Source organism: Hakea prostrata, chromosome 3 (genome assembly GCF_041222555.1).
Source record: "Hakea prostrata isolate BN-2017 chromosome 3, UWA_Hpros_2, whole genome shotgun sequence".
In the NCBI taxonomy this organism is placed as follows: domain Eukaryota; kingdom Viridiplantae; phylum Streptophyta; class Magnoliopsida; order Proteales; family Proteaceae; genus Hakea; species Hakea prostrata.
The window spans coordinates 12217542-12240393 of NC_142602.1; the positions used below are offsets into that span (position 1 = coordinate 12217542).

Sequence of the window (22852 nt, forward strand, 5' to 3'; positions counted from 1 at the left end):
TAAAGCCTCAAAACTACTGTAATTGCAAGTTGAATAAAATAAAATTCCCAAGTCTGGAGGAACCAAAGTCGTGGCTTCCTTTGGAGGCGAATCGATGATATAAGAGTTAGCGTCTCTTCAATTTCAGAAGTCTTTTACCGGAGCAGCTGCCCTCAACGATTTTAAAGTAAGACTTTGGAAGCATTACCCTGTAAGCTTTCTACGCGCTAGAGTATGTACCGCCTACCGTCGGCAGTAAGATTCATGCAGCAGGAGATGGCACTAGAGACGCCCATGATAGCATGATGACAGATTTCGAGCACATTGTCCTTTTCTTGCATGCTTATTCAAAGACTACATTCTTCTTGTTCTCACTTCGCCATAAATCTGCGTACTAACTTTTCACGCTGTTTCACAATAGATGTTTCCTGCACTCCACTAATAAATTCTAGGTTTAATCTTTTCTACTAACTTTTAGCTCGATGATATCAAATTCAGCATACCTCAAGGTTCCTTGAAGAAAAAGCTTGAAAGTTTCACTTCTTGCTTCCTACACTATGGGAGTTATTTTTTCTTGGATCGTGCCAGCCACAACACTTGTGTTTCCCTCCCCACATGACTACAAAATTCGAGGACGAGTTCAAAACAAAGATAGGATTCATCAAAATCAAATGATAGCGACATTCTTCAGGAGATGCACGCTTAAAAAAGGTGGCAAATAATGTAAACAGTTTGCTATGGCTCCATGGGGCTTTTGGGTACTTTTTTGAATCCTTGGATCCTTGACTAGGTGTTTTTGTAATCTTGCATGATTGGTGATGTTCTAGGATTGGGTCTTTTAGATTCTAGTTCGTCGTCAGGACTCTAGATCTATTTTTTATTTTCCCATTTGTTTAGTGTGTTGTGAGTCCTTATTTTGGTGTGATTTCTTGTTGTGTTGGGATCCCCTAGTTTGAGTTGATCTTTTACTAGGTGTCATTTTTACTCTGAGAAGCCTTAGTAGATTTCTCCAGAGCAAATTATGGTGGAGTTCTTTTTTTTATGTGAGTGGTTAAGTCCTAATTATTATTAGAATGTTAGTTCGAGGTTAATGAGGTTTCATAGATTTAGCACTATTTGTTTCTTAGTTTAAGGCTACAAATAAAGCCTCAAACTACTGTAATTGCAAGTTGAATAAAATAAAATTCCTAAGTCTGGAGGAACCAAAGTCATGGCTTCCTTTGGAGGCGAATCGATGATTTAAGAGTTAGCATTTCTTCAATTTTAGAAGTCTTTTACGGGAGATGCTACCCTCAACGATTTTAAAGTAAGACTTTGGAAGCATTACCTTGTAAGCTTTCTACGCGCTAGAGTATGTACCGCCTACCGTCGCCAGGAAGATTCAAACGGCAAGAGATGGCATCGGAGACTCCCATAATAGCATGATGACAGATTTCGAGCACATTGTCCTTTTCTTGCATGCTTATTCAAAGACTGCATTCTTCTCGTTCTCACTTCGCCAGGAATCTGGTACTAACTTTTCACGCTGTTGCACGATAGATGTTTCCGCACTCCACTAATAAATTCTAGGTTTAATCTTTTCTACTAACTTTTAGCTCGATGATATCAAATTCAACATACCTCAAGGTTCCTTGAAGAGAAAGCTTTAAAGTTTCACTTCTTGCTTCCTACACTACGGGAGTTATTTTTTCTTGGATCGTGCCAGCCACAACACTTGTGTTTCCCTCCCCACATGACTACAAAATTCGAGGACGAGTTCAAAACGAAGATCTCGAGAGGATTCATCAAAATCAAATGATAGCGACATTCTTTAGGAGAAGCACGCTTAAAAAAGGAGTAAAAAAATGTAAACTTTTTGCTATGGCTCCATGGGGCTTTTGGGTACTTTTCTGAATCCTTGGATCCTTGACTAGGGTTTTTTTTGTAATCTTGCATGATTGGTGGTGTTCTAGGATTGGGTCTTTTAGATTCTAGTTCTTCGTCAGGACTCTAGATCTATTTTTTATTTTCCCATTTGTTTAGTGTGTTGTGAGTCCTTATTTTGGTGTGATTTCTTGTTGTGTTGGGATCCCCTAGTTTGAGTTGATCTTTTACTAGGTGTCATTTTTACTCTTAGAAGCCTTTGTAGATTTCTCCAGAGCACATTATGGTGGGGTTCTTTTTTTTATGTGAGTGGTTAAGTCCTAATTATTATTAGAATGTTAGTTTAAGGTTAATGAGGTTTCATAGATTTAGCACCTATTTGTTTCTTAATTTAAGGCTACAAATAAAGCCTCAAAACTACTGTAATTGCAAGTTGAATAAAATAAAATTCCTAAGTCTGGAGGAACCAAAGTCATGGCTTCCTTTGGAGGCGAATCGATGATATAAGAGTTAGCATTTCTTCAATTTCAGAAGTCTTTTACCGGAGATGCTGCCCTCAACGATTTTAAAGTAAGACTTTGGAAGCATTACCTTGTAAGCTTTCTACGCGCTAGAGTATGTACCGCCTACCGTCGCCGGGAAGATTCAAACGGCAAGAGATGGCACTGGAGACTCCCATGATAGCATGATGACAGATTTCGAGCACATTGTCCTTTTCTTGCATGCTTATTCAAAGACTACATTCTTCTTGTTCTCACTTCGCCATAAATCTGGTACTAACTTTTCACGCTGTTTCACAATAGATGTTTCCTGCACTCCACTAATAAATTCTAGGTTTAATCTTTTCTACTAACTTTTAGCTCGATGATATCAAATTCAACATACCTCAAGGTTCCTTGAAGAGAAAAGCTTGAAAGTTTCACTTCTTGCTTCCTACACTACGGGAGTTATTTTTTCTTGGATCGTGCCAGCCACAACACTTGTGTTTCCCTCCCCACATGACTACAAAATTCGAGGACGAGTTCAAAACGAAGATCTCGAGAGGATTCATCAAAATCAAATGATAGCGACATTCTTTAGGAGAAGCACGCTTAAAAAGGAGTAAAAAAAGTAAAAAAATGTAAACTTTTTGCTATGGCTCCATGGGGCTTTTGGGTACTTTTTTGAATCCTTGGATCCTTGACTAGGTTTTTTTGTAATCTTGCATGATTGGTGGTGTTCTAGGATTGGGTCTTTTAGATTCTAGTTCTTCGTCAGGACTCTAGATCTATTTTTTATTTTCCCATTTGTTTAGTGTGTTGTGAGTCCTTATTTTGGTGTGATTTCTTGTTGTGTTGGGATCCCCTAGTTTGAGTTGATCTTTTACTAGGTGTCATTTTTACTCTGAGAAGCCTTAGTAGATTTCTCCAGAGCAAATTATGGTGGAGTTCTTTTTTTTATGTGAGTGGTTAAGTCCTAATTATTATTAGAATGTTAGTTCGAGGTTAATGAGGTTTCATAGATTTAGCACTATTTGTTTCTTAGTTTAAGGCTACAAATAAAGCCTCAAACTACTGTAATTGCAAGTTGAATAAAATAAAATTCCTAAGTCTCTGGAGGAACCAAAGTCATGGCTTCCTTTGGAGGCGAATCGATGATTTAAGAGTTAGCATTTCTTCAATTTTAGAAGTCTTTTACGGGAGATGCTACCCTCAACGATTTTAAAGTAAGACTTTGGAAGCATTACCTTGTAAGCTTTCTACGCGCTAGAGTATGTACCGCCTACCGTCGCCAGGAAGATTCAAACGGCAAGAGATGGCATCGGAGACTCCCATAATAGCATGATGACAGATTTCGAGCACATTGTCCTTTTCTTGCATGCTTATTCAAAGACTGCATTCTTCTCGTTCTCACTTCGCCAGGAATCTGGTACTAACTTTTCACGCTGTTGCACGATAGATGTTTCCTGCACTCCACTAATAAATTCTAGGTTTAATCTTTTCTACTAACTTTTAGCTCGATGATATCAAATTCAACATACCTCAAGGTTCCTTGAAGAGAAAGCTTGAAAGTTTCACTTCTTGCTTCCTACACTACGGGAGTTATTTTTTCTTGGATCGTGCCAGCCACAACACTTGTGTTTCCCTCCCCACATGACTACAAAATTCGAGGACGAGTTCAAAACGAAGATCTCGAGAGGATTCATCAAAATCAAATGATAGCGACATTCTTTAGGAGAAGCACGCTTAAAAAAGGAGTAAAAAAATGTAAACTTTTTGCTATGGCTCCATGGGGCTTTTGGGTACTTTTCTGAATCCTTGGATCCTTGACTAGGGTTTTTTTGTAATCTTGCATGATTGGTGGTGTTCTAGGATTGGGTCTTTTAGATTCTAGTTCTTCGTCAGGACTCTAGATCTATTTTTTATTTTCCCATTTGTTTAGTGTGTTGTGAGTCCTTATTTTGGTGTGATTTCTTGTTGTGTTGGGATCCCCTAGTTTGAGTTGATCTTTTACTAGGTGTCATTTTTACTTTGAGAAGCCTTTGGAGATTTCTTCAGAGCACATTATGGTGGGGTTCTTTTTTTATGTGAGTGGTTAAGTCCTAATTATTATTAGAATGTTAGTTTAAGGTTGATGTGGTTTCATAGTTTTAGACCTATTTGTTTCTTAATTTAAGGCTACAAATAAAGCCTCAAAACTACTGTAATTGCAAGTTGAATAAAATAAAATTCCCAAGTCTGGAGGAACCAAAGTCGTGGCTTCCTTTGGAGGCGAATCGATGATATAAGAGTTAGCGTCTCTTCAATTTCAGAAGTCTTTTACCGGAGCAGCTGCCCTCAACGATTTTAAAGTAAGACTTTGGAAGCATTACCCTGTAAGCTTTCTACGCGCTAGAGTATGTACCACCTACCGTCGGCAGTAAGATTCATGCAGCAGGAGATGGCACTAGAGACGCCCATGATAGCATGATGACAGATTTCGAGCACATTGTCCTTTTCTTGCATGCTTATTCAAAGACTACATTCTTCTTGTTCTCACTTCGCCATAAATCTGCGTACTAACTTTTCACGCTGTTTCACAATAGATGTTTCCTGCACTCCACTAATAAATTCTAGGTTTAATCTTTTCTACTAACTTTTAGCTCGATGATATCAAATTCAGCATACCTCAAGGTTCCTTGAAGAAAAAGCTTGAAAGTTTCACTTCTTGCTTCCTACACTATGGGAGTTATTTTTTCTTGGATCGTGCCAGCCACAACACTTGTGTTTCCCTCCCCACATGACTACAAAATTCGAGGACGAGTTCAAAACAAAGATAGGATTCATCAAAATCAAATGATAGCGACATTCTTCAGGAGATGCACGCTTAAAAAAGCAGTAAAAAAATGTAAACTTTTTGCTATGGCTCCATGGGGCTTTTGGGTACTTTTTTGAATCCTTGGATCCTTGACTAGGTTTTTTTGTAATCTTGCATGATTGGTGATGTTCTAGGATTGGGTCTTTTAGATTCTAGTTCGTCGTCAGGACTCTAGATCTATTTTTTATTTTCCCATTTGTTTAGTGTGTTGTGAGTCCTTATTTTGGTGTGATTTCTTGTTGTGTTGGGATCCCCTAGTTTGAGTTGATCTTTTACTAGGTGTCATTTTTACTCTGAGAAGCCTTAGTAGATTTCTCCAGAGCAAATTATGGTGGAGTTCTTTTTTTTATGTGAGTGGTTAAGTCCTAATTATTATTAGAATGTTAGTTCGAGGTTAATGAGGTTTCATAGATTTAGCACTATTTGTTTCTTAGTTTAAGGCTACAAATAAAGCCTCAAACTACCGTAATTGCAAGTTGAATAAAATAAAATTCCTAAGTCTGGAGGAACCAAAGTCATGGCTTCCTTTGGAGGCGAATCGATGATTTAAGAGTTAGCATTTCTTCAATTTTAGAAGTCTTTTACGGGAGATGCTACCCTCAACGATTTTAAAGTAAGACTTTGGAAGCATTACCTTGTAAGCTTTCTACGCGCTAGAGTATGTACCGCCTACCGTCGCCGGGGGAAGATTCAAACGGCAAGAGATGGCACTGGAGACTCCCATAATAGCATGATGACAGATTTCGAGCACATTGTCCTTTTCTTGCATGCTTATTCAAAGACTGCATTCTTCTCGTTCTCACTTCGCCAGAAATCTGGGTACTAACTTTTCACGCTGTTGCACGATAGATGTTTCCTGCACTCCACTAATAAATTCTAGGTTTAATCTTTTCTACTAACTTTTAGCTCGATGATATCAAATTCAACATACCTCAAGGTTCCTTGAAGAGAAAGCTTGAAAGTTTCACTTCTTGCTTCCTACACTACGGGAGTTATTTTTTCTTGGATCGTGCCAGCCACAACACTTGTGTTTCCCTCCCCACATGACTACAAAATTCGAGGACGAGTTCAAAACGAAGATCTCGAGAGGATTCATCAAAATCAAATGATAGCGACATTCTTTAGGAGAAGCACGCTTAAAAAAGGAGTAAAAAAATGTAAACTTTTTGCTATGGCTCCATGGGGCTTTTGGGTACTTTTCTGAATCCTTGGATCCTTGACTAGGGTTTTTTTGTAATCTTGCATGATTGGTGGTGTTCTAGGATTGGGTCTTTTAGATTCTAGTTCTTCGTCAGGACTCTAGATCTATTTTTTATTTTCCCATTTGTTTAGTGTGTTGTGAGTCCTTATTTTGGTGTGATTTCTTGTTGTGTTGGGATCCCCTAGTTTGAGTTGATCTTTTACTAGGTGTCATTTTTACTTTGAGAAGCCTTTGGAGATTTCTTCAGAGCACATTATGGTGGGGTTCTTTTTTTATGTGAGTGGTTAAGTCCTAATTATTATTAGAATGTTAGTTTAAGGTTGATGTGGTTTCATAGTTTTAGACCTATTTGTTTCTTAATTTAAGGCTACAAATAAAGCCTCAAAACTACTGTAATTGCAAGTTGAATAAAATAAAATTCCCAAGTCTGGAGGAACCAAAGTCGTGGCTTCCTTTGGAGGCGAATCGATGATATAAGAGTTAGCGTCTCTTCAATTTCAGAAGTCTTTTACCGGAGCAGCTGCCCTCAACGATTTTAAAGTAAGACTTTGGAAGCATTACCCTGTAAGCTTTCTACGCGCTAGAGTATGTACCACCTACCGTCGGCAGTAAGATTCATGCAGCAGGAGATGGCACTAGAGACGCCCATGATAGCATGATGACAGATTTCGAGCACATTGTCCTTTTCTTGCATGCTTATTCAAAGACTACATTCTTCTTGTTCTCACTTCGCCATAAATCTGCGTACTAACTTTTCACGCTGTTTCACAATAGATGTTTCCTGCACTCCACTAATAAATTCTAGGTTTAATCTTTTCTACTAACTTTTAGCTCGATGATATCAAATTCAGCATACCTCAAGGTTCCTTGAAGAAAAAGCTTGAAAGTTTCACTTCTTGCTTCCTACACTATGGGAGTTATTTTTTCTTGGATCGTGCCAGCCACAACACTTGTGTTTCCCTCCCCACATGACTACAAAATTCGAGGACGAGTTCAAAACAAAGATAGGATTCATCAAAATCAAATGATAGCGACATTCTTCAGGAGAAGCACGCTTAAAAAAGCAGTAAAAAAATGTAAACTTTTTGCTATGGCTCCATGGGGCTTTTGGGTACTTTTTTGAATCCTTGGATCCTTGACTAGGTTTTTTTGTAATCTTGCATGATTGGTGATGTTCTAGGATTGGGTCTTTTAGATTCTAGTTCGTCGTCAGGACTCTAGATCTATTTTTTATTTTCCCATTTGTTTAGTGTGTTGTGAGTCCTTATTTTGGTGTGATTTCTTGTTGTGTTGGGATCCCCTAGTTTGAGTTGATCTTTTACTAGGTGTCATTTTTACTCTGAGAAGCCTTAGTAGATTTCTCCAGAGCAAATTATGGTGGAGTTCTTTTTTTTATGTGAGTGGTTAAGTCCTAATTATTATTAGAATGTTAGTTCGAGGTTAATGAGGTTTCATAGATTTAGCACTATTTGTTTCTTAGTTTAAGGCTACAAATAAAGCCTCAAACTACTGTAATTGCAAGTTGAATAAAATAAAATTCCTAAGTCTGGAGGAACCAAAGTCATGGCTTCCTTTGGAGGCGAATCGATGATTTAAGAGTTAGCATTTCTTCAATTTTAGAAGTCTTTTACGGGAGATGCTACCCTCAACGATTTTAAAGTAAGACTTTGGAAGCATTACCTTGTAAGCTTTCTACGCGCTAGAGTATGTACCGCCTACCGTCGCCAGGGAAGATTCAAACGGCAAGAGATGGCATCGGAGACTCCCATAATAGCATGATGACAGATTTCGAGCACATTGTCCTTTTCTTGCATGCTTATTCAAAGACTGCATTCTTCTCGTTCTCACTTCGCCAGGAATCTGGGTACTAACTTTTCACGCTGTTGCACGATAGATGTTTCCTGCACTCCACTAATAAATTCTAGGTTTAATCTTTTCTACTAACTTTTAGCTCGATGATATCAAATTCAACATACCTCAAGGTTCCTTGAAGAGAAAGCTTGAAAGTTTCACTTCTTGCTTCCTACACTACGGGAGTTATTTTTTCTTGGATCGTGCCAGCCACAACACTTGTGTTTCCCTCCCCACATGACTACAAAATTCGAGGACGAGTTCAAAACGAAGATCTCGAGAGGATTCATCAAAATCAAATGATAGCGACATTCTTTAGGAGAAGCACGCTTAAAAAGGAGTAAAAAAATGTAAACTTTTTGCTATGGCTCCATGGGGCTTTTGGGTACTTTTCTGAATCCTTGGATCCTTGACTAGGGTTTTTTTGTAATCTTGCATGATTGGTGGTGTTCTAGGATTGGGTCTTTTAGATTCTAGTTCTTCGTCAGGACTCTAGATCTATTTTTTATTTTCCCATTTGTTTAGTGTGTTGTGAGTCCTTATTTTGGTGTGATTTCTTGTTGTGTTGGGATCCCCTAGTTTGAGTTGATCTTTTACTAGGTGTCATTTTTACTTTGAGAAGCCTTTGGAGATTTCTTCGGAGCACATTATGGTGGGGTTCTTTTTTTATGTGAGTGGTTAAGTCCTAATTATTATTAGAATGTTAGTTTAAGGTTGATGTGGTTTCATAGTTTTAGACCTATTTGTTTCTTAATTTAAGGCTACAAATAAAGCCTCAAAACTACCGTAATTGCAAGTTGAATAAAATAAAATTCCCAAGTCCCGGAGGAACCAAAGTCGTGGCTTCCTTTGGAGGCGAATCGATGATATAAGAGTTAGCGTTTCTTCAATTTCAGAAGTCTTTTACCGGAGCAGCTGCCCTCAACGATTTTAAAGTAAGACTTTGGAAGCATTACCCTGTAAGCTTTCTACGCGCTAGAGTATGTACCACCTACCGTCGGCGTGAAGATTCATGCAGCGAGAGATGCCCCAGAGGCGCGCGCCATGATAGCATGATGACAGATTTCGAGCACATTGTCCTTTTCTTGCATGCTTATTCAAAGACTACATTCTTCTTGTGCTCACTTCGCCATAAATCTGCGTACTAACTTTTCACGCTGTTTCACAATAGATGTTTCCTGCACTCCACTAATAAATTCTAGGTTTAATCTTTTCTACTAACTTTTAGCTCGATGATATCAAATTCAACATACCTCAAGGTTCCTTGAAGAAAAAGCTTGAAAGTTTCACTTCTTGCTTCCTACACTATGGGAGTTATTTTTTCTTGGATCGTGCCAGCCACAACACTTGTGTTTCCCTCCCCACATGACTACAAAATTCGAGGACGAGTTCAAAACAAAGATAGGATTCATCAAAATCAAATGATAGCGACATTCTTCAGGAGATGCACGCTTCAAAAAGGTGGCAAATAATGTAAACAGTTTGCTATAGCTCCACGAGGCTTTTTGGTACTTCTCTGAATCCTTGGATCCTTGACTAGGGTGTTTTTGTAATCTTGCATGATTAGTGGTGTCCTAGGTTTTGGTCCTATAGATTCTAGTTCGTTGTTGGGACTCTATATCATTTTTATTTTCTCGTTTGTCAGTGGGGTGTGATTTATTGCCGAGTCGTTATTAAGGTGGGATCTCTTGTTGTGTTTGGATCCCCTAGTTTGAGTTGATGTTTAACTAGGTGTCATTTTTACTTTGAGAAGCCTAAGCAGATTTCTCGAGAGTAAATTATGGTGGAGTTCTTTTTTTATGTGAGTGGTTAAGCTAAGTCCTAATTATTAATAGATTGTTAGTTTGAAGTTAATGAGGCTTCTTAGGTTTAGTCCTCTTTGTTTCTCAGTTTAAGGCTACGAATAATGCCTCTAACTGCTGTAATTACATGTTGAATTGAATAAACTTTGTTTTAGAATAGATGATTTAAGAGTCCGCGTTCTTCAATTTCAGTTGTCTTGTACAAGGGCAGCTGCCCTGAACCATCTCAAAGCAAGCGGAGATCATCCAAACCCTATCCCAGATTAGTTGCGAGGTAAGTAACTCTTTGATAGCGTTACCCCAAACTCTCAACGCGCTAGAGTATGTACCACCTACCGTCTGTAGGAAGATTCACACGGCAGGAGATGGCACCAGAGACGCACATGATAGCTTAATGATAGATTTCGAGCACATTGTCTTTGTCTTGCCTGCGTATCCAAAGATTACGTTCTTCACATTCTAACTTTGCCAGAAATCTGCCTACTACTTTTCACATTGTTGCACAAGAGATGTTTCCTCCACTGTACTACGAAATTCGAGGTTGGATCTTTTCCACGAACTATGAGCACGAGCATATCAAATTCAACATACTTGACGGTTCTTTAAAGAGAAAGCTTGAAGTCTTCATTTGTCGCATTCATATGCTACGGGAGTTTTTTTTCTGCGGTCATGCCGGCTACAACACTTGTGTTTCCCTCCCCCACATGATTGCAAAATTCGAGGACGAGTTCAAAACGAAGATCTCAAGAGGATTCATTAAAATCAAATGATAGCTACATTCTTCAGATGATGAACGCTTTGAAGGAGGAAAAAAATGCAAAGAGTTTTCTAGGGCTCCACAGGCTTATGGTTACATCTTCGAAGCCTAGGATGCCTAACTAGGGTTTTTTTTTTTTTTTTTTTTTTTTTTTGTAATTTTTCATGGTTGGTGGTGTCCTAGGATTGGGTCTTTTAGATTCTAGTTTGTCATCAGGACTCTAGATCTATTTTTATATTCCTGTTTGATTAGTGTTTGTGAGTCCTTACTTTGGTGTGATTTCTTGTTGTGTTGGGATCCCCTAGTTTGAGTTAGTATTTAACTAGGTGTCATTTTTACTCTGAGAAGCCTAAGTAGATTTCTCCAGAGCAAATTATGGTGGAGTTTTTTTTTTATGTGACTGGTTAAGTCCTAATTAGTATTAGAATGTTAGTTCGAGGTTAATGAGGTTTTCTAGTTTTAGTCCTATTTGTTTCTTAGTTTAGGGCTACAAATAAAGCCTCAAACTACTGTAATTGCAAGTTGAATTAAATAAAATTCCCAAGTCTGGAGGAACCAAAGTCGTGGCTTCCTTTGGAGGCGAATCGATGATATAAGAGTTAGCGTTTCTTCAATTTCAGAAGTCTTTTACAGGTTATGCTACCCTCAACGATTTTAAAGTAAGACTTTGGAAGCATAACCATGTAAGCTTTCTACGCGCTAGAGTATGTACCACCTACCGTCGGCAAGAAGATTCACACTGCAGGAGACGTCACCGGAGATGCCCATGATAGCATGATAACAGATTTCGAGCACATTGTCCTTTTCTTGCATGCCTATTCGAAGACTACATTCTTCTCGTTCTCACTTCGCTAGAAATCTGCCTACTAACTTTTCACGCTGTTGCACAATAGATGTTTCCTCCACTCCACTAAAAAATTATAGGTTTAATCTTTTCTACTAACTTTTAGCACAAACATATCAAATTCAACGTACCTCAGGGTTCTTTAAACACAAAGCTTGAAGGCTTCATTTCTTGCATCCTACACTGTGTGAGTTATTTTTTCTGGGATGGTGCCGGCCACAACACTTGTGTTTCCCTCCCCACATGACTACAAAATTCAAGGACGAGTTCAAGACGAAGATCTTGAGAGGATTCATTAAAATCAAATGATGGCGACATTCTTCCGGAGATGCACGCTTCAAAAGGAGTAAAAAAAATGTAAACAATTTGCTATGGCTCCACGGGGCTTTTGGGTACTTCTCTGAATCCTTGGATACTTGACTAGGGTTTTTTTGTAATCTTGCATGATTGGTGCTATCCTAGGATTAGGTCTTTTAGATTCTAGTTTGTCGTCAGGACTCTAGATCTATTTTTATTTTCCCGTTTGATTAGTGTGTTGTGAGTGCTTATCTTGGTGTGATTTCTTTTTGAGTTGGGATCCCCTAGTTTGAGTTGATCTTTTACTAGGTGTCATTTTTACTCTGAGAAGCCTAAGTAGATTTCTCCATAGCAAATTTTGGTGGAGTTCTTTTTTTATGTGAGTGGTTATGTCCTAATTATTATTAGAACTTTAGTTCGAGGTTAATGAGGTTTCCTTGTTTTAGTCCTATTTGTTTCTTAGTTTCAGGCTACAAATAAAGCCTCAAACTACTGTAATTGCAAGTTGAATTAAATATAATTCCCAAGTCTGGAGGATCCAAAGTCGTGGCTTCCTTTGGAGCCAAAAGAAGCAGGTTTTTGCTTTTCTGTTGTTCATAGTTTATTTTGTTTCTTTAAGTGCCTGCTCTGATTTGAATTATTCAGTGAGTTTTGAGCTTAGTAGTAAGCTTCGGAGTATGATACGAGCACCTTGTAGGAAGATGAGTTGGAAATCATTTTCATGTTGGTTTGGCTCCACTTTGATTGTTCTTTTTTTTTTCTTTCTTCCCCATAGTTTACAGATCAAACTGTATTTGCTCAATGTTGATTCGGATTTTGCATGATCTTGCTATTGTTGTTGTGATTTGGATCTGACTGAATTGGATCAACCCCCCCCCCCCCCCGTGTTTCTTACTCTTTACTTAAAAATAACAAAGACGAAGGTTTAAAAACTCAAATGGAGTCAATCTTTCATTGCTAGATATGTCGTTCCCCAGTTAGGCTTAGTATGGAAAGAGTATTCATGAACCGGACTTGATTAAGTGGAGTCCGATTCCTATATTAGGGAGCTTGCTACTCTTGTATGCTTTCTCTTTAACTTAGTTTGGCTAAGATTCATAATTTCTCTTTCAATGGATGAATTTTTTGATTGTTCAAATCACTGAAACAGGTTCTGCAACTTTTTTTTTTCCAGTTGTAGACATTAATTAATAATTGGCAATACTTGATTCTATTGATGATATGTCCAGCTCGAATTCATATGTTCTTTTGACAATACCTAAGTTGATTGACAGACAAATCTATATAGTTAAGTGGCATAAAAACACCATAAACAATCTAATTTTCCTCATATCTATCGTTTGGCTGCAAAGACAAAGGTACTTCCCATTTATTTATGTATCTTTAAATATATCAGATGATTTTAGGGTAATTGCAGGATTTTAACGTGTGGTACAAAAATGAAAGTAAATTATCAGCTTTTTTGATTCTTTTGTGGATCAATAATGGCTCATGAGTTTAAATCTGCTGTAATTACTAAAGCTTTGAACGTGAGTTTATTTTTAGAACCATGTTTTTTCTCTGCTAATCCAGCAATTTTTTTCTTGTGCTTGACATATTGTTTAATAATGTTGCTAGCCATGATAATCTACAACTATTTGCACGTAACACCGTTCCAGACCTTTTTGGGATACGATCTAAACCTATTTTATGTTTTTTTTCATCTGTTTTAGGACTTCTTTAACTCCAGCGACCCAAGTTTTCTATACATATATGATCTAAGATTCGTAGTTCCTTGATGGTTATTGTAACCCTCTAAGCATCATTTTCGCTTATTCAGATGTAAACATAGCCCACATCTCTTACATCTTCTCATCGTCTAGTGAAATATAATACTCAATTTTAATACATCTATTATGGTAGAAAGCTCTTATCTCCTTTATTAGTCACCATATTTTAGACTTTATTGATTTTTTTTATTGAGTTGTCATTTTATGTTCGTACTTTTTTATTTGTGTGTTTCCCACCTTCTCAATCATTTTCTGTTGGTCGAACTATTTTCAAATATTAAATTGATAATGTTGTTGTATACTTGTATGTCATTTTCAATCTGTTTTCGCAGGGTGTTTTCATCAATCCTGCTTTTATTGAGCCATTTGGACTTGCTTTGATAGAGGTGCTTAACTCTATTAATTTTCGCCAAGCTCTTAAACTTGCAAGCCAATTTATCATCAAAACTAATGTTTTATGCCTTCACCAAGCAAGCTACAACTTATGGTTTGCCTATAGTTGCCACAAAATATGGAGGTCTTGTTGATATCCATAGGATATGCAATCATTTGGTCATGATAAGTTGTGGCGAAGAAATTATTGATCCTTTTCTGAAAGCTGTAGTGAAACTCTAAATTCTAATAGTAAACATATTGCGGGTTCTTGACAATGGTTTCCTTGTTGTTCCCCATGACCAGCAGTCTATTGTTGATGCTCTCCTGAAGCTTGTGGCAGATAAGCAACTCGGCAAAATGTTGGCAAAATGGTTACCTTTTCTCATGTGCAGGGCATTGTAAGACTTACTTATCCCGGATAGCCAGTTGTAAGGCAAGGCATCCACAATGGCTGAGAAATGATGGAAATAAAAATTCAGACTCAGAGTCAGCTGGTGATTCCCTGAGAGATATATAGGATATATATCTTGAACCTAAAGCTTTCATTATATGGTGAAAAAAAATGACTGCTTCCACTTCAGATGCTCTAAATTCTGAAGAAAATACTGTCAATAGAAAGAGGAAGTTAGAAAATGTTGTTTTGGCTTTGTCTGAGGGTGTTTTAAGGGACTCACCCAAGGATGGGAACATTGAGAAAGCAGATCCTAACACTTTCAGTAAGTTCCTAGCATTCAGAATGAGGAAATACATTTTTATCATTGCTGTAGATTCTTATATTAATCTAGAACTGCTTGAAAACATTCAGGAGGTCTTTGATGATGCAGGGCCAGCTAAGACTTCTGGAATTTTAGGGGTCATATTGTCAACAGCATTGACCATATATGAGATACAATCTTTTCTGCTCTCAAGATGCCTGTATGTAATGATTTTGATGCTTTCATCTGCCACAGTGGTAGTGATATTTTCTATCCATCTTGAAGTACTGAAGGTGGTTTTTCTAAGCATGGGTAAAGCTATTTTTGTATTTAGTTATTTCTTTTTCTTCAAATGAAGAAGTAAATATAAGTTGTCAATATTCAAACTTGTGGAGGTTTAAGGGCAAGTTCTGCCTTAAAATTTTATAAACTCATGCTTCATTTTCAAAAATTGCTGGGGTAAGATTGTGTAGGAAAATTGCCCTCATGCTGCAACTATGCTTTTGCAGAAAGCCTTTAGCACTGGGTTTGCACTTTTCTAATAGTTAAATACTACCTTTACTCTTCTTTGGTTATGAGGATGTATAAAAACAATACACATTAACTTGTTGGTTTTATTGCAGGTCAAGAATTTTGGGTGTGGGGGTGTGTGTTCCATCCTACAAGAGTACCCTTGAGGCCTTGATTACTTCATTGAGACATTGAAAAGCGATGTGTCATCGTCTTCCTAGCCGTCTTCCTATAAGCATTAATTTAAAAAGTACCATTGAAATGGTTATGCTCTATCATTATTTTTTTGCATGAACAACTTAACAACTAGAATTTGTCATCATCCAATTTGTGACAGAAGGAATTAATCATTAGAAGTCTCATAGTTATTCTAACAATTTACCCCATATGAAAGGACACTATCATGCTTTTTTATATGTAGTTGCCTTATTGTACACACATTTTGCTTGTGGGGTTGGCCTTTCTTTAGTGTACATCCCCCCCACCCTGGATATGGTAGTTTGTGTTGGGGGGCTAGGAGTTCCACCATCCCTATATTACTTTTCATCATAGAATCCATGCAATTTGATGTTAATAAATTTTGTTTGTTTTTAGTAGGGATTGATATTGAAGAGAGAGAAAAATTACTTGTTGATGTTTTTCATTGACATTGATAATTGATGCTCAAATCATTTCAACCAGACAAAGATTTTGAACAATCCCCTCGAAACAAATTGATGTCGAGCCATGCAAAATTAGTTGTACTAGATGGAATGATGTATCTAGCCTCTTTATATGTCTTGTCTTTATTCTTTCTTTCTACACTAATCATGATTGTTTCCTGTCTTCTGTTCCCAGCAAAGCACCAAAAACACTAGAAAAGAAATGGAGGAGGATTGATGGTGCTCAGAGGGCTTTATACCTTTCTCCAGGTTCCTAGCCTAATATGGATTTGAAGGTTGGCAAGTCAAGTACATTTGAGATTTGAAATTATTATAGTTGGATATCTTGTTGGTCTAATTTATATTATTGCAGCTTTATAATGTGTAGATACAAGGTATAATTTTAGGCTTATGCATGGAAATATAATTGCACAAAGGACTGTTTAATTTGGGCTTATCATGTAACTAAATTAGTTTATCTATTCCACTTGAAACCAATAGGTCATTAAGAGAGAAACCAATCCAAAGAACAAGTGGGAAATGTTTTAACAAAATGCAAAAGAAACCCTTTTTGTTGGTAAGCCTTTTTGTAAGTTGCACCATTGCAATCATTATATTGTGAGTTCGAAACAAGGAAGGTGCCTTTTATGTAGCCTTGAATGGGGCTTAAAACAAGGGCCTGCAGCACCACCAGGAAACTAGGAAAGAAAACCAAAGAAATTACTGAAGAGGAACTGTGGCTTTGGTACTATGACTATTGGTTCTATTCTAAGGTCTCTTAGATTTTAGGAGTTAGTTTAAGGAAACTAGGACTCTAGGTAAAAGGGGCTACAAGAGGAATTACTGGGTCTCACTTTGATTGAAGGTTTGGGTTAACGTGTTGTGCATTCTCGATGATATCAACCTATTTTGAGTGGTATATATGTGATCTGAACTTGGAAAGAATAGTGTCTGGTTTGTTTAAGAAACCAGCTATTTAGGATCAATTTGCACTAATTGTTGATGAGTTAACCTGGAATATTCAAGGATTTTGAATGTTTTTGGCTGATACATTTGTTTTGTTTGATGAGACCAGCAAGGATTGATGCTAATTTTGAAATTACTGCGCTCAACCTTGGATCTAGAGGATTTACGATTAGTAGATTGAAGACAGTTTATGGTGTGTAACTTCGGCTCCACTAAATGGATAAGGGAACGGTGAATAATGACGAGAGAGATGCCTCAAAGTGATTTGGATATCTAGGTCAATTTTAAATAAAGAAGGTTGTAATGATGTTTACACATAATGGAAGTTGGATTGATGAAATGGAGTGGTTGTCCGGTACATTGTGTGACCACTGTATGGTTTAAAAAGTTCAGGAAATTCTAATGAATAGTGATATTGTTGCCTATGATTTAGATTTGTAGTTTGGGTATTCAAGAAATGGGATATAGATAAACTAAGTTTAGAAGGGTTGATGATGTTAAGATAGATGGTAATCGGATCAAAGTAATTAAGAGAGACCTGGGCAGGCTGAGAATTATCCTTGAAGAGGCAATTAAGATAGGCGTGCTTGACTTAGGCCTTGTATCAATTATGAGCTTAAAAAGACATGAATGGTGGTTAGGGTTTCATTTTGCCAGAACCATTTAGGTGAGTTTTTGTGTGGTTGTCATTAATATCATTGTGCTTCTTTCTTTGTACCCTTATTTGCATGTATTGAATAGCTAAACCTAGTTAGTTGCAAGTTGTTGTCATTGATTGATTATTTTAAAATGGTTTTTAGGCTATTGATCAAATAAAACCTTCGGTTTTAAGTTGGGGTAACTTTTAGTTCACAATTGGATAAATGTTTAGTAACTACAGATAAATATTTATTGATTAACTAGCATAATAAGATAGTCAAGATGAGGAAGAAGAAGAATGATCAGGGTCTAACTTACAAAAAGTACACTTGATCTTTTTTGTTATGATGCTGAAAAATGATGTATACTCATTTTTAGGATGCTGAAAAGCTAGTGAAAGTTATTTCCACTTTACTATCAGTTTTCGTGCATGAACAACACAAGAAGTACAATTGGAATTTTCAAATTTGTGACTGAAGAATATTATTGTTAGAAATCTCATAATTGCTCTTGTATTTCAGATATGTGCATCTTCTCATGGTATTGTCATCCCATGCAAAATTAGTTGTAATGGATGTTGGATCTAGCAATAAGATATCTGTATCTATGTTTTGATGTGCCTTACATTTATTCCTTTCTTACTCCATTTCTCATAACAAATTCCTATCTTCCTGAAGCACAAAACTGGGTACAAAACAAACTAGATTGATGGTGCTCAAATGGCTTTACCTTCTCCTAATTTTTGTCAAGCTTGGCATAATATGGAGTTCTCCAGCCTCTGAGGTGTCATCTGTTGGTTGATGAAGCAGGTATGTACAAGATTTGAAAGAATTAGTTACTTGTATTGCTTTATTTTCTTTTACTGCAACTTCATTAGTTGTAGATGCAAGATATAATTGTAAGATTACATGCATGGAAATATAATTGTACAATGGATTGTCTGTCGTTGGGCTTTGATATTATATCTAAATTAGGTGGTCTATTCCATAGAAACTATTAGGTCATCAAGTGTGAAACTGACTCACTAAGCAAGTGGGAAAATGTTATAACCAAATGCAAAAGAAACACCATTTTGGTGTGTCAAGCCTTTGTGAAATGGTTAGATGCACCATTGTAATCGTCAGCTTACAGGTTCCAAACATGGAAACTGCCTTTGATTTAGCCATGAATGAGGGCTTCAAATTTGGGCGAATGCTGCCAGGAAATTAGGAAACACAACCAAACAAGGGAATTTTTTGGTTTGGTGATTTAAGGGATTGTCTAACGTTTCAGGCACTAAGAGGCAATGTGGCTTTGGCAATAGGGCCATTCAGTTTTTCAGCCTATTCTATGTTCTTCCAGATTTTTGGGGCCAGTCGATGGAAAGTAGGATTCAAATGGGGCTAGAGGCGGTATTACTTGGATTGAATGTTAGGGTCAAGTTACTGCATATTACTTTTGAATAGCAAGTATATTCTGATAAGGGAACATTGGAGATCTAAATTTGGACCGAATAACATTTTTCTTTAAAAAATAACAAGTGATTTTTTATTTATATAAAAATAAAATAAAAACTAGGACTGATTCTTTTTATTGATGGAAGTTATAGTGCTACTATGAGAGTTTAGTGGGTATCAATGGCTATTGATATTTGGTGTTTGTGGGAATATTGGACCACTCCACAAATTATGTGTGTATGTATATATTTGTTCATATAGTTCTCATATATACTTGTAAAAATTCTAATATAGAAATAGGTTTTTGTATTTCTTGAATTTTTTTTTCTTGGATTATAGATAGATAGAACAATTGCTTATCATAGAGGCTTTAGACCGGTCATGGCAACTGGGTAACATGGACCGATGACTATTGGGATTATGGGTATGTTGCTACGATTTAGTAGTGGCCTTGTTCATTCCTATAAGCTCACTTATCGTATGCATCTTTTTTGAAATTAGACCAATGTGGTTTGAATACGATAGTTTGCCACAACCTAGCAATTTAAGGCTTTTTGGAAATTTCATTGTCAAATTTCTTTTGGTAAAAATAGTTTATATTTGTGGAAAATTTTACCTTGGCTTTTGGGAATATAAATCACTTATCAAAGGGGCTTCAAACATGTCATGACAATTGTGTAACTTGTACCTAGGCTAATGTGATTATAGTGTTGTTTGTTCAATTTAGTAGTGGCCTTGTTTATTCCTATAAGCTCACTTATGCATTGCATCAATTATGGGAAATTAGACAATATGTGGTTAGAATTTGACATTAACACAACCTAGCATTATAAGGATCCATTGAGATCTGTGGTGGAAAACTTAATCTTAAAATGTTATGTGCCAATAAAGTCTCTTGATTAGTTAACATGAATGGTAGATGGAGTGTAAAGTTGGAAGGGAAAAAAAATGAATTTTGTGCCTGATAAAAAAAAAGCTACTTGATGCAGCATGTCATTTTAGTCGCCTTTTTGTTTAGTCAAGGTGATTATAACGTTAATGACAAACAACAATGAGCCTAAATGCTTTTATAAGGTTGATCGGAAGAATGAAATCAGTAATTGTCACAGGAAGATGAAGTTTAAAAAATAATATTAGATCTCACTTTAATATATGTTGTATGCATGTACATATTTATTTGTATAGTTTGCATGTAAACTCGTGGAAACTCCATGTTGTAGAAATAGTTGTTCATATTTCATGGATTTTTTGTTGTCTCATTGAAAGAACAATCACACATCAAAGAGGCTCCCAAACCTATAATGGTAACTAGATAGCATGTAAACATAACTTCTGTGATTCTTTGTATGTTTGTTCTACTCAGTAGTGGCGTTGTTCATACCTTTAAGATCACTTATTGTGTACATCAGGGCAAAAATTATATAATATGTGGTAAGAATACAATAGTTTATCACAACCTAGCAATGGAAAGGATTTAAAGAGCTTTGTGGTGGTATGCTTCTCCCAATATGATGTGCCAATAATGTCCCTCGATTAGATGACATGATGGCAAATGGTTTGAAAAATCGAAAGGGAAAAAAACTGAGATTTTGTGCCTGAGAAAAATCCGTCATAGAATGACACTTTAGATGAGTACAGGGTAATCACTCATTGAATCCTTGAAAAATCTGAATTTGTTAAGTCTGCTCTTATTGCCTAAGCTAACATATTAAATGTATCATGTCGATACCCAAAACTTTAATGGGGAGAATGCAATAGTTCTGCTCCAACTAGAATCATAATGGTTTACAGTGATTTGTGGTGGTATATCTAAGGCACCCATAAAGTAACATTGCATTACGCTACAAGTTATGTATGTATGTATGTATATATATATATTTATTTATATCGTTCGCATACGTACTTCTCAAATTTTTTGGGTAGTTTTAGTTTTTGTATTCCTTTGAACTTTTTTTCTTTGACTATGATAAGACTATTACATATCAAAGAAGCTTCCAATCCCATTGTGGCAACTAGGTAAGTCATACTTGCGACTAATGTGATTATAGTTTTGTTCTTTCAATTTATTGCTGACATAGCTTATTCTTATAAGTTCACTTATTGCATGTATCATGTTGGAATTTAGATCAATGCGGTTGGTATAAGGCATTTTGCCAGAACCTGGCAATGTAAGGATTCAACGAGGTCCATGGTGGAAAACCTTTCTAAATGTGGTGTGTCGATAAAGTTGGGATTATGGCCCTTGAGAGAAAAAATAAGTTACTTGATGCAACATGTCATCATTCCATCAAAGAATGGCTCTTTACATGAGTTAAGGGTATTCACTCGTTGAATCTCTAAAAATCCCAAGTCTGTTAGGTTTGGTCTTGTTCTCTCTTATAAGCTGATTTATTAAATGTATCAAACCATTTATGGGGATTACTCCATTCATCTCCCAAGAACAACGACGATGGTTCGAGATCCAAGAACCAATTTGAATCCATCTCCATGGAGGTGAAGAAAGAAAAAAAAAGAGGATCGTGGCCGTGAACTGGTCAAATTTGAATGGCTTTGTAGGGACAAGTCGGTGAAGAAAAAACACCGTCGTTGAATCAATGCATATTGCTACCTCAAAGATCATAAAAAGTAAATTATGAAAATTAAACAAAAAAAGTATAAAAAATTAAAAGTAGTTTTTTTTGGGGAAAATTACTTGATTAGCTAGTTTTAAGTTTTCATTTACAAAGGTGACCACTCAAAGTTTCACTTCAAAACTAGCTAAAACTGAATTTGGGTTTACAAAACTAGCCAAAATAGTAATTTTTCATTGCTTTGACATTTTTAACTCCTAAAACTAATCACATTAAAAAGAACATTGAGTGATTATTTTGTTCCGATATATTTTTAGTGCGCATCCAGGGAATCCAACCCTGGTCAGTACCGTGGGAGGGTACTATGATACCACTACACTAGATGCGCTTTCTTTATTGAATGATTAAAGGGATGTATGGCAATGATTCTGTACCGATTTTTCCAATTCGGCACAAAATAAACTTTTTGTGCTTTTGTGTTGAATTGGGCACAAAATTAGTAATGAAATATTATATGATTGAGCATAGATAGACATGTTTATTTGGCAAAATGGGCACAAAATCTTTTATGATATATACAAAATGAACTTCGATTGTAGAGAGAGAGAGATTTGCTTGCACACAGAGGGCTTCGGCTTCTAATGTAGAGAGACGGCGAGAGTGAAGGCCACAGAGTGCAAAGAGGCAAATCTTCGATTGCTAAAGGCTTGAGAGGGTCCAGAGCAAAGTGGAGAGAGATGCAGATGTGTTGTTTTAGGGCTTTTAAAAATAGATGGACTAATGACATCGATACCTTTATTCACTCTCAACTTCCCTCTTATGCCCCACTTCTTTTACTATAAGTATTTTTATGCCCAAGAAGTTTTAATTTGGAGCTTTTTCTTGTTGGCATAGAAATTGCGTGCCAAACACCCAGTTCAGGATATTTTTGTTAAACGATACATTATTTTTAGAAATGATTTCAGCAATTTTTGTGCCTGGCATAGAGTTAGTGTGCCATAATTATTGCCATACAACCCCCAACAATCTATCATTATTTTTGCTCTAATCTTATCATCTCTGCATATAGGGCCAAGCCAATCAAACCCACCTCACAAGTATAGCATTTTGGCAAAATGTCACTCAATGGCTTAATTTTTTTTCTCAGATTATAATTCTCTCCTATCAAAAGAAAACCCAAGAAAATTTGTCTAGACAGTGGGCAAGTGGCCAACGAAAACACGATAAAAACTATGTTTCCTTTTTTAAATATTTCAAATATGTCCTCCCCAGTTCTATAATGCATTGCTTCAGAAGGGATTCATGTCTCAAAAGTAAAAAA

General features: G+C 36.6%; 1 protein-coding gene and 1 non-coding gene across 3 annotated transcripts in view; one reads left to right on the top strand and one right to left on the bottom strand.

Annotated features, from left to right (window-relative positions):
• The window catches only part of LOC149020789 (RNA cytidine acetyltransferase 1-like), a 49306-nt gene extending 27495 nt beyond the window's left edge, over positions 1-21811 (top strand). The window contains exons 6-8 of one of the 2 annotated variants that reach the window (XR_016172246.1): positions 14032-14085; positions 14381-14790; positions 14899-21802. Coding sequence is in view for 1 of the 2 variants with exons in the window: in XM_089148998.1 (XP_089005124.1) it covers positions 14032-14085; positions 14378-14476 (153 nt within the window). In the remaining variant the exon portion in view is untranslated. Of the gene's footprint in view, positions 1-14031; positions 14086-14377; positions 14791-14898 lie in introns of both variants that reach the window. The other variant, XM_089148998.1, reaches the window with a different exon arrangement.
• Positions 21812-21848: 37 nt separating this feature from the next.
• TRNAG-CCC (transfer RNA glycine (anticodon CCC)) lies at positions 21849-21919 on the bottom strand. Its single transcript has one exon. It is a non-coding gene; the product is annotated as a tRNA-Gly (tRNA).
• Positions 21920-22852: the final 933 nt, after the last annotated feature.